Here is a 12,505-nt window from a genome sequence, read left to right as displayed (position 1 = left end):
CTGTGCCATAAATCATCCTTCTTTACTGCTAAAGCTGTAAATAAATTTGGTGAAAAATCACTAAAATATTGTCCGCATTTATCCAAGAATCCAAATCTAAAACGCTTGTTTTTGTTTTCAATATAAACTATTTCATTTTTAAAAATTACGCTCAAACCTGCTGCTTCAATATTTTTAACAGAAATTAACTGTCCGTTTAATTTTGGAACGTAAAGAACATCTTTTAACATTATTTCAATACCATTCTTAGTTTTACCGCAAATATCACCAATTCCTTCCACTTCTAAAACCGCCGACTTAGACGCGCACTTAACAGTTCCAGTCTTAGGCTTAATTGAGGTGAACCATTCCTTGTGAGAAGACATATGAGAAGTTGCACCATAATCAATAATAAATTGATCATGAACAAGATTTCCAGCCATAAAAGATATTGCAGGGGAAGCATACTTATTACTATTTGAAATTGCCTGCTTTTTAGAATTATCAAAACATTCACTTTTAAAATGACCACTTTTCCCACAGTTATGACAGACACAGTTCTTTTTCCTACAAAATTTAATAGAATGTCCTTTTCTTTTACAATAAGTACAAAACAATTCTTTACGAGCACTAATAAAAACAGAGTTATCTGTATTTGGTTTAGAATACTTATTTTCATTTTTATAATCAAACGTGAGAGATTCACAATCAATAAGTCTACTTGTAACAAAATCTAAACTTAAATTATTGCTTGGCTGATTCTGTAGAGATGCCTTAATATTTTCATATTTTTTTGGAAAAGACATGAAAATGTAAATAATAATATCAAAATCACTTACTTCAGAGCCAGGGACGCGTAAACTACTCACCAGGTTCATTATGCTGTCTCATTGACACATCCTTGGATTTCCTTATGGTAGCTAGACGTTTACGCGTTAAAATTTGACTCACTGCACCTTTAGCACTACACGTAGCTTGTAGTTTCTTCCATATTTTACATGCAGTGTCTTCACATTGAAGAGAAGCAATTACATTATCACTTAGAAGGGCAAGTATTAAGGCATAAGCCTTTTTTGATTTCAAAACATCTGCAACTCTGTCCGCAACTGCTTCTGTTTCCAAAAACGTATCCAATTCTCTTGCCGTAAATACTGCTCGAACTCTTCGACACCAAACAGTAAAGTTATTAACACCGTCAAATGGCGCTACACCAAAAGCTTCCCTTTCACCTCCGAAAAAAAGCCATCATTCGCAATATACCAAATCAAAATCACGCGAACGATAAATTATTACACTGAAGGTTCAATTAGGGAAACTATCAGCGAGTTCTAACTTTTGAAGGAACCACGCTCTGCTGTTAAACATAGAAAATGCCGTGGTTCGCAAAACAAATATTTATTACTGAGATATGCAGAGTAATACGCAGAGTTACATGCAAGCAGAATAATACTAAGTACAAGCAATAGCACAGATAAATAAGTACAGGCAGAATAATACTAAGCAACGATAAGTGGTTACAAAGGTCATATATATAACTTTATAACAGATCATGGTTTAACAAATCATAAACAAGACACAATAAATAACCAATCAAAAGTAACATATAGAATGAGATTTAAGTTTCAGAATAACTCGGACCTGGCTGAAAGCTAATGAATGTTTCGGACTTGACAGAAAGCTATATTTCCTTTTAACCAGTAAGAATGCGATTACAAATATCTCAACAGTTAACATGAAGTTGTTTTAATAAATAGCCAGTTTATTTTGTTCTAACAACAGTGTTTCTAGAAGACTGAAGTTTAGTGTTGTTGCACTCTTAGCTACTTAATTTTTTTAATCTGTCACACTCAATCTTTGCACATTATGAAGAAGGTAGAGCTATGTTAACCTAGGTATACTAAAAAAAATATATATTTATGGAAAGGAGCCAAGTGGCATGACAAGGGTTGTTTCAATTCATGTCAAAGAGCCAAACAGTATGATAGTGCTTGTTTCAATTTATGTTACGAAATGGTACTTGTTATTATTTACATCAAGAAAAAGCATATAAATATTGAAAACAATAGCATTCAATGTGGTGAGTCGCATGGTTTTAAATGAGTGTTACAAGAAAATGGAAGAAAATTAAAATTTCAGCTAAATTTTCATAATTACTTTTGAAATTTCTGACCAGTTGGGTGAAGGAAAAGAAAAAGCAACTCTTCAATTCTCTGATCTGGGGAAAAGAATGATGCTGTAAAATAATGAGCACATATGTCAATGCACAATCTACTACAGTAATGATAACAACAACAACCAAATCAAAATAAAATCTGAAAGCAGATACATCTCACCTGAAAGCTTTCAGATTTTTATATTGGGCCCAAACGGGCATTTTTTTCATTTACAGACAGCTATTTCATTTCAAGACCATTTGAGCTAATTACACTTTGGGCTAAAAATATTTTAAAACAACATGTCTGTAGAATTTCTGATAGAGAATCTTGCATGCTAGAGATAAAAAATGTTTTCTTCCATACAATGTTGCCACTGCTTGCTTTGAAATTGTGAGTTTTTTAATCAAAAATTCATTTAAGTTTTACAAAATATGAAATAGACAGTAAAACAGATTGAAAATTCCAAATTCAGGTGCCCAGGTTTGGGTGGAGGACTATGTTATTCAAAAATTGATGACTATAGGTACTGTTGTTTTTTCACAGTGCAAGAAATTTAATTTATGCAGATTCTTCATTATTTAGCTTTTTTAAATATAATACATGGCAATAATATTTGGTGGCAACAATTTGAAAAGTGATACATTGCATTTAAGTGATACAATGCAAAATGTCGTTTCAAGAATAATAACCCATCTGGGCTAATGCCTCATTAGGTGAAAAACTAACATAAAAATCATCTTATTTAATTGTAGTGGCTGTGAAAAGGTGGTTATCTGACATGCTTTGACAAACAAATATTTTGAAAATGAATTATTTCTAACTAAGAAACTACTTGTTTTAAAATTTTAATTAAAATTTAATGTAGCTGATATATTAATTGAAACATATAATATAACAAAAGTTAATTATATTTGAGGTAATGTTTATATTTAAAATTAAAAATATTTTTAGTCATACTAATTTATGATTTATATTTAAGAACAGAGGTAACTTCTGATCCCAGTCTTGTAGTTTCCTTTAAACAATCAGTGAAAGGTTATTAAGGATAGTTCAATTAAACCTCTGTATCATGCTGTCTAACTGCAAATGTGAAGGTTTCGTTTGAGTTTTTCAATGCTGAGTATTTTACAGATTTCTTTAATTACAGCTAAAATAAAATTCCTTTCTTGATCGGAATGTCACTAAAGAGACAAGACACTTCAAACCTAGAAATCTAGTGCTGTATCATTATATCTACTGCTGTGACAGCTGCTTGATCAGGGATAGGATACACTTCAGGCCATTTTGTCAAATAATCAATGACAGCAAGAATGTATTTGTTGCCACCAACAGTTCTTGGCAGAGGTTTTGAGATATCCGAGGCAATGCCTTCAAAATGGGCTCTTGCGCTGTAGCATTGTAGTTTCTCACAGCTGTTTTCTTTCTCCTACCCGCAAAGCATCGCAAAATTGGCCTCACTTTTGCACATCAGCCCTCACATTACTGCAGTAAAAGTGCTCTCAGTCTTCATTATTCCGAAGTGTCCTCCTGTTGCACTTCTGTGTAATTATTTAAGAACATTTGAGATCTTGGAAATATCAGCTGCCAATGGAATGCCTTTCAGTCATCTGATTCGAACTTCCGAAACAAGAGACCGTTTTGAATGTGGAGTGCGTTCTAGAAAGCCCATTATTGTTTTGCCGCAGGCCTACAGATCAAAATGTCTTGCCAGGAACTTTTCACAAAATTATTCTTACAGCTCTTTTCAGTATGATAAACCACAATCTCTAGTTATCACTTCAGATGATTAACCATTTCCTAGTTTCGCACGAACGCCGTTTGGGTACTTGGAAATGGCACTTTATTTATTTTCCTGAGCAGCACTCGGGCAACATTTTTTTCTAGTCTAATACACTGATTTACCCAAATTTTTTGCTTGCTTAGTGTATAATGTTTCTAACAGATGGCACTAGTAATCCAGTAAAGTTAGAATTGCAAACAAACTGGTTTCGAGGTTAGGTTTTACTGAATTCTTTTACGCAAGTAAAGGCACGAAATTTCTTTTCACTAGCTCGGTGTTCCGACTACTGCGAATACTATTTCTTTTAAATTTGGAGCTATAATAAAGGAAGAAATGAATGATAATGAGCAGCTTATAACTGAAGATAACTCTGATATTGACTCAGATAGTGAATCTGAAATTTCACTGAATGATTCTGGAAGTAATGACAATTTGTTGTCTGACTTCTCTAGTGATGAAGAAACGGAAAGTATAAATAATCTAATGCAAATTTGGAACTTTTGTGAACTTGATATTAATAATCCTTCTTTCTTGATATTAATAATTTTTCTTTGGAATCGAACAGATATGTAATAACAATAAAACATTTTAAATTCTGACATCTATTTTTGTAAAGTTTTCTTTCTAGTTCGCTTACTTCTTCGAAAAAAGCCAACCTTAAGGAAAAGTGTGCCTTTTATGATGAAAATAAAAATTAGCATAAATCAATAACTTCAATACTTGTAATAGTTCTGACTGCTGATTTGGGTTTATATAATGAATTTCTTCATAAAAATGTTTATAAAAAATATGCTTGTTTTTTGTCATAATATGACGGAAGAAAGAAATTGTTAAGCGGTTAAGAGCATTAAACAGATTCGCAGTGCAGAGTGCATCTAAAGAATAAAGCTTGAAGAGAGATCTCTAAATACTCTGTAGTCAAAAAACTGAGAACTGATGCTCTCTTTGGTCTAATATAGTTTTTCCCAGCCACCAAGAATTTTCTAGTACCTTCTATTTCTCGAGATTACTGGGAGGCATATAAGTTACATATTAGGACCGAATATGGTTACAGTTATATATAGGAATCAAATTACAGTTATTCAATCACAGTACCTATTACAGTTATATTGAGACAAGGGACCAAAATATTGCCAAATGGTCTCCAAGTTTGGAGACTTTTTGTGATTTTTGAACATCAAAAATTTAACCAGCTTGTCGATAGCTTGTTAATTTAGCGAGGTCATGTACCCCAGTGTTAAATAGACTTGCCCCTGTAATCTTATTTTTCTGACAGAGCTTCACTTTTCTTGAAGCTGTTCATGTCACATTATACAAAATTCATAACAACAGCTTAAAATTTAAGCCAACATGCTAAAAGGATATGTGTTAATTTAATAAGTGCCTCAGTGTAAGTGATTAGTTATTTGTATTTCCAAATAAATTTGTAGTAACTAATTTATTAGAAAGAAATCAATTATGTGGGAATTTTGTATAATAACATATAAAATGTAGGCTTTTACGGAAAAATCAGATATCTTGAGTGCAAAATGATCTAATTTGTTGGATACATTGAATTTTATAAAGTATATTGTCATTTGTCATAGTTCAACACAGACTTTTAATTTAATAAACAGCGAGGAATTTTGGTGTTCTCTATAATTGTTTTTAACCATTTTTTTCATTATTATTGATGCTTTTTTTTTTTTTTTTTTTTAAATATCTGTAGTAGAATTGCTCCAGTTTTTCATTAGAATTCTTGATGTAAATGTAACATTTTCGAATTTGTTTAGCATAAAGTTATTGAATGAACGAAAGAGGGTGTTGTTGCTATGAATTGACTGTTCGGCAAATGATATTTACTATCAAACTTAATTTAAAACTTCAGAGAAAATGGAGCTCTCCATCATTGAATTTCAGGCTGAAAAACTGATGTATTATATCTGAGGACAAATTTTAGTTATAATTAACTCAGAAAAAAATATTTGAAATGAATATCCTGACTATATGGACTTAACCATAATTATTAGAAATTGTTTAGTTTATTATATGACCTGAGATGTAAAAACTTAGACAAACTTAATAAGTCTTTTTTCTGAAGAAATATAAATAAATAAACCTAATACCTCAGTTTGTAATGTTGTGTAACAATAACTATTGCATTTATCTATTTAGGATACCTTATTGTATTTAGGTTATTCAGTTTTCTTTATAAAAATCTGTCTTATACTGATTTTATAAAATTTAGGAGAAATGAAGCTGCAAATCGTCCAAAGGAAACATACCAACCTAAGAAACTTCATGAATTAAATATACCCTCCTTGCATGATGATATCTCTCCACAAGTCGAATATGGAGGTAATATTAATGGTGGTACAGTAATCCCTACTATCAAAGGTAAATAGTTATTTTAATTCAAAGCCAGCAGTTGCTGCCCTAGCTTTTCATTCTCTTTGCCTGTGTGCTTTCCTTCAGCTGTGTGCTTGGCCACCACAACATTTTCATTCTTTATTATAGCTCATTTGTGGGTAAATATAATACTCTTGTCTCATTCTGTCTGTACGAATTTCTAATCATGTTGCATGGATGTGTGAGTGAGGTTCAGTATTAAGAAGTGTATTTGATTTTTCCTTCAAAAGTTATTCTAAAAGATGAAAATCAGTTTACATCAGCATGCATAAGGTTTTATATGTTATTTTGCTTTTATAAACTTGCTGTTATAGCTTTATCTATTATTAACTTGCTTTTTTAAGTATAATCAAAAATTAAAGTAAGACAAAAAAATTAAGCATTTTGTGAATTTAAAAAAAATTAATTTAATCTTGTGGCAAAACTGTTTCAAGAAATATGGATTACTGTTTATTTAAATATTATAGATGTTATTTTGAACTTGCACTAGCTTTGACATTTGATATTTCTTGTCTATTTGTTTTTTTAATTTAAATATTCTTTGTGTGTAGCTTAATTCAATTCAGAGTTTAAAGTATATTTTTTTTGAAAGGAAGTAATTTAAAAATTCCATTTAAAGTAATTTGAATGTCAAAAATAATAGTTATCTATGTAGTTTTATTTTGGAAAACATTTTAGACAAGTGATTGTAATTTCTTGAAATAGATTTGTTTTTTAAATGGCTCTTTTTCTGCTATTCTATTTATATAGAATATAATTTTACTGAGTCTTCATTTAAGTTATTAGGGCAGAAATTTTCTTTCAGTTGAAACTTGTATAAAGATTTTGCAAATATTCATTCACATCCTATAAGCTTTAGATAAATCAGAAATGCTATAATATCGGAGTATTGAAATAAAATTTTTGAAGTTTTAAATTGTGTTTTTGATGCTCATATCTTTTGATTTCTGGGACTGAAAGCATCAGTATGTGTCTGAATTCCTGTGTTACTACATATCATATGTGGACTTCTATCTTTAATTTTGATGTATTTTATAATCTATTTGTTATTTCCAGAAATTTGTTTTGAAAGAACACTTACAAATAAAAAATGTCACTGTGTATAAGCAAAAAATTCAGATTAGAAAAATTAAAACCCAGAATTACAACCCTGTGAATGAAAATCTGTAAACTTATATGAACTCCAGAATTTTTAAAAGCAGCTCAGTTACGCAAATGATTAATGCTTTGAATTTATTTCATGGCTGATGATTTATAATATGTAAAGTAAATAGAATTTGTTGGTGTTAATTGCATTTTTAGAGCTGTTTGAAATGTTTATGAAGAAAAATTCACTAATAAGTGTTGGAGGATATTCATGCTATATCATACACTTGAGTCAAATCACACTTGAATATGGACAAAAGCAGGATCATTGAGCTCTGAGATACTGATTTGCTCATGCTTGTATCTGGTAGTCATTTGGGAAGAAAATTTGAGCATTGTAAAATGATGAGTTATTAAAACTCATCACTGAAAAACTGAATAAAATGACTTGACTTATTGGTCATACAATTTGCAAAATCTATTTGTATTTGAAAGTGCACTGAAGAGCCTCATTTGCCAATCATGGGAACTGCAAACTCAGATCTTAACATTTAAATGGTAGAAATGTAGATAAAACTAGGATAAAACTAAACATCTAAATGGAAAAAAAATGTTCTTTTCTTTTTTCCTGTTGAGTCTCCCTGGACCTTTTAAAAAAAATATTGGTCAAAGAATGCTCTGGAACCATCGAGGGCAATACTTAGAATAAACATTCGAGGCGCTTTTAACTGCATGGAAGTGCATTGACTTGATTATGGCTTCTTTTGTATTGTTATATACGCAAAACCCACCTAAACCTGACTTCCAGTAGGTTAATGTACAGGGTGGTCAGAATTAAAACACCCCTGTTCTGAGCTCTGTATACATTGAACTACTGAGTGTATAGGCTCCAAAATTGTTGAACATACTATTCAAAACATGGGGATACGGATTACACGAGAAAACAAAATTAGTCCAAGAAACACCGATAGATGGCCCTGTATAACAGAAAATATGCTGAAAAGACACAAAGTACACATTTCTAACACATTTTATTCGAATTTTCCCATCATTCATATCATAAGACCTTATCGATGCAGGGGAAGCTGCTCAATATGGTAGTGTTCCCTTTTTCAAGATGTAAAATCTGCAGCTTGTTCAACTGTGGATCGTAATTGGTCAATTGAGATGCTCCTCACATGCAGAGTGATACTGTCTTTCAAATCTCCAAGGCTACCAGACATCCCCGATAAAAGAGATTTTTTAAGTAACTCCACAGCCAAAAATCATAGCGATTAAGACCTGGAGAACAAGATGGCCAGGTTGTCAGAAATGCAAGACTAATTACTGTATCATTAGTAAAAGGTTGCCAAGGAAACTGCCATACACAAAGTCCAATGTGTGGAGGTCCTCCATCTTGCATAAAGGTAATTGAATCAAGATATTGGTGCTGTTGGATTTGGTGTACAACAAAATTTTCGATCATGTTTTGGTACCTCCTGGCCATCATGGCGCATGTCATAGGGCCATTGCGAGTACCCTCTTTGAAAAAGAAAGGTCTAAGAATGAATGTGTCTGAAAATGCACATCAGACTGTAACTCTTAAGTGAGTGAAGTGGAATCTCTCAGAAGGTACGAGGGTTTTCGATTTTCCAAATGTGACAGTTATTGTTGTTAATTGTTCCTTTTAAAAGGAAATGTGCTTCATTGCTCCATAGAATCTGCCATGACCACAATGCATCCACTCAACTCTAGCCAGAAATGTCAATGCAAAGGTCAATCGCTTCTCCCTGTCGATGGGCAGCAACTGCTGATTGTGATGGATTTTGTACGGGTAAAATTGCACCATTTTCCTCAATACATTCTGCACTGTACAGTAGGGAAGACCCAAGTTCTGTGAAACTGCACATGAACTACTACAGCCGACAATGTTTTCCATTGATTGCTCAACAATAGCAGTGGCAACATTTTCGATGACATTTGGACAAGTTGATTTTTGTCCTCGACCCACCTGAACTGTAAGATCTCCAGTTTGCCCAGAAGATACCCAGAACAGTAACTGCAAACCAGGGGTTTATGCAAATTTTTGTGCTTACAGTGTGAAATTGCAGTGACAATGATAGTTTAAGTTTCTTCAGTTTTTTTTTATCTTTTTTTCATATCAGCAATAAATATTAAAAAGGAAAATTTCCATACTTCAAGTGTTTGTTTATGTTTGTTTTGGTGTTTCTGGGACTAATTTTTTTTCTACTTACTCTGCTTCCTCATGTCTTGATAATATGTTCAAGAATTTTGGAGCCTTTAACACTCAGTAGTTTGATGTATAGAGAGCTCATAGGGGTGTTTTAATTCTGACTACCTTGTACATGCACTCACAGTTAATTATACCTTTAACAAACCAAAGTAGTTGACATCTTACTGTAGCCTTTGTTCTCCAGATTTGTCACTGAAAGACCATATGTGACCTTGTTAGACAAAAGTTCTCGTCTAGACTCCTTCCGACTAATCTGACTTTTTGTGTGCTCTAGCTGGTCTTGCTTTCTGCAGTACACTCTAAGTAACACAATGCGTAATCTTTTGATTTGTGATATATCTTTCAAAGTAATGCCTATATTGTTGCTCTTAATGCACATGTTCAGAATAAATGCCTATATTGTTGCTCTTAATGAATAAAAACCTATTTTTCAGTTGTCAAATTCAAATGAACAGTAATGCATCTTGTTTGTTCCTTAATAGGCGTGTAATTTTCATAATACTATGGATTATGTCATAGTGTAGCAGTTTAATTGCTGAGGAATATATGTAAGGATGTGTTTTTCCTACACCAGTAGTACAGAATTCTTCATCAGTCCATTAAAAAGTCTTTTTCCCTTTTATATTTTAATATGGGCTTTAATTTTTGAAATGCCATTGCTGAAAAGAAAATGTATTTTTAAAAGCATTTCTAAACATAAGAAATATTTTTCTTTTCTTTTCTCTCTATCTTTTTTTCGTTTTTATGTCCCATTTTTAAATAAAGATTTAAATCTAACTGTATGCTTAATTTCCTGTAGAAAGCAAACTAATAAAACAAGTTTTATTTTACCTACCTTAAGAGACTATATTGAGATAATTCTAAAATCCTGTAATTTCCTTCAGCTTCTCCTGCACGATCTCCTGCCAGTACTCCTGTTGAACATGCTCCTCATAAACCTCTTTTTCTTGGGGGCCTTACTGCAGGTGGTCAATCTGCAACTGCCTCACCTGGTCGCTCTCCTAATCGTTCTCCTAACGGTACTAACGTTCTTTAATACTTCCTTTTTACTAACAAATTTTATAACATTTTGTTATTAATTATGTACTAAAATATATTTGTTATAGACGTGTAATTATAAAAAACAATTGTTTAAACTCTTTTTCACAAAATCACTTTTTTGAAAAATCTATAATTCTTATTTTCTCCCTTCCCTGTATTATGAGGGACAATATAAGTTCTACAAAGAACTAAAAGAGAGAATAATTAAATGCATACAGGGACTCTCTAAAAGAGGACAGAGTTTTTACTTTCCTGAAAAGCTCTGGAAATTAAAATTTTTAGAGAAGTAACCCAGATTTTTTTTTAATAGTGCAGATCAATTTTCTTAAACTAAAAATTTCATGTTTTAAGTCGTATTTAATAAAACAAATTAATCCTTCTTGTTGTAAAGGAAACAGGTAAAAAGTATTATTATAATCTTTCCCCTCTCCTTGCAGAAAGTATTTTATATGCTTCATTTCATATACAATTTTATTATTTCATAACTCTATTCTCCACCTGTTGATGAACTGCCATTCACTCCTTTAGTAATGTAACTTACATTATCCCCTAAGTTATCCTTTAATTGTATAATTGACCTGCAGAACTTAAAAATATGTATTTAAGATGTCACTACAGTTTATAGCTGTACATCATTATGACGCTAAATACCTTTTTCTGCTTTATATAATTTTTAGCTTCTCACCATGATTTTGAAGCATCATAGGAGTAATGCACTGTGTGATGTAAAAGTAACAGTATAAAAGTTTAATAATTTGTGGAAAAGTCGTGACAGTGGCATAATGTGGTTTTTCATGAAAATTCACAAGAAGACAAGATTTTTATTAAGAAATGGAAACATTTATAGGCAGAATAATATTTTGCATAATGGCGCAGCACATTTTGCAATACAGCTAGGATTATAAATTTCAATGAGGTGGCCATCAGGTGTGACATGATGCTTTGCTCAACATCAAAGAAGATTTTTGGCATATGATGGCAAATAGCTTCTTTCTGCATGGCCTGTGACTTGTGCCAGCTTTGTACATTTGTGACTTCAAGTATCCTTATTATCCAGTGTTACAAGGTGTGAGTGACTGGGTCATTGGATAGTCTATTGCAGTTAGGTACTTGACAAGACTTGTGATGTGCAGATGTGTTCCATCCTTTGTAAAGGTTACACAATGAAGAGCTTGCTTCTCTTGCAGGAACAAAATATACTGTAGCTAAAAGCTCTATATAACACTCACCAATGGCATAAACTGTCTGAAATATATTGATATGGACTTCTTTAAAGTAAAAGGAAGCTGTTATGAATGACATAGAGAAAATGCATTACACTGTCATCTTTAGCTGATGGAAAGGGATTCCACTATAGTGACTGGAATCTCTCCCCCCCCCAAATGCAGCAGTTTGTAAGCATTAACACTTCCATCAATTGAAAAAGGTGTGCCTCCTAAGTTCATAAGATATTTAATAGCCATTCTGTGTTGTTTTCCATGTGTTGAAAAATCCAGTTCGCAAATTCATGATGTCTCCTTAGCCCTTTCAGCCTATTTTTTCCTCGGTAGCTACCAATTGTTAATTTTTGATTTTAAAGCTGTTTTTTCGTACTTTTGATGTGTGTCGTATAGAAATAGGTGCTTGAATATAGTTATGTAAGTCTGAAGACAAAAACTTAAAATTTCACTAGAAATTTAAAATTTTAAAAATAAAATTTGTTTTTATGCACTTTGATTATGCAACTCAGCTGAACATACTTATGTAAAATATAGGTAAAAAGCTTTTAAAAGTGATTTAAATTGAATATTATTATTTTATGAAAAAAATTTAGCAAATATAACACTGCATGTGCAAACCGTA

At 32.0% G+C, this 12,505-nt stretch overlaps 1 protein-coding gene across 11 annotated transcripts in view; it reads left to right on the top strand.

Annotated features, from left to right (window-relative positions):
* EndoA (SH3 domain containing GRB2 like, endophilin-A) overlaps positions 1-12,505 on the top strand; it is a 316,532-nt gene that overhangs the window by 286,229 nt on the left and 17,798 nt on the right. For 6 of the 11 annotated variants that reach the window (XM_085815416.1, XM_085815417.1, XM_085815419.1 and 3 more), the window contains 2 exons: positions 6,143-6,291; positions 10,507-10,641. In XM_085815416.1, the coding sequence (XP_085671542.1) occupies positions 6,143-6,291; positions 10,507-10,641 (284 nt within the window). The remainder of the gene's footprint in view (positions 1-6,142; positions 6,292-10,506; positions 10,642-12,505) is intronic. The other 5 variants (XM_035365724.2, XM_035365723.2, XM_035365722.2 and 2 more) reach the window with 3 other exon arrangements.

This window comes from Stegodyphus dumicola, chromosome 4 (genome assembly GCF_044657685.1).
Source record: "Stegodyphus dumicola isolate Sdum_Otavi_A_Nest chromosome 4, ASM4465768v1".
Lineage (NCBI taxonomy): Eukaryota > Metazoa > Arthropoda > Arachnida > Araneae > Eresidae > Stegodyphus > Stegodyphus dumicola.
This window is presented reverse-complemented; position numbering and strand designations above follow the sequence as displayed.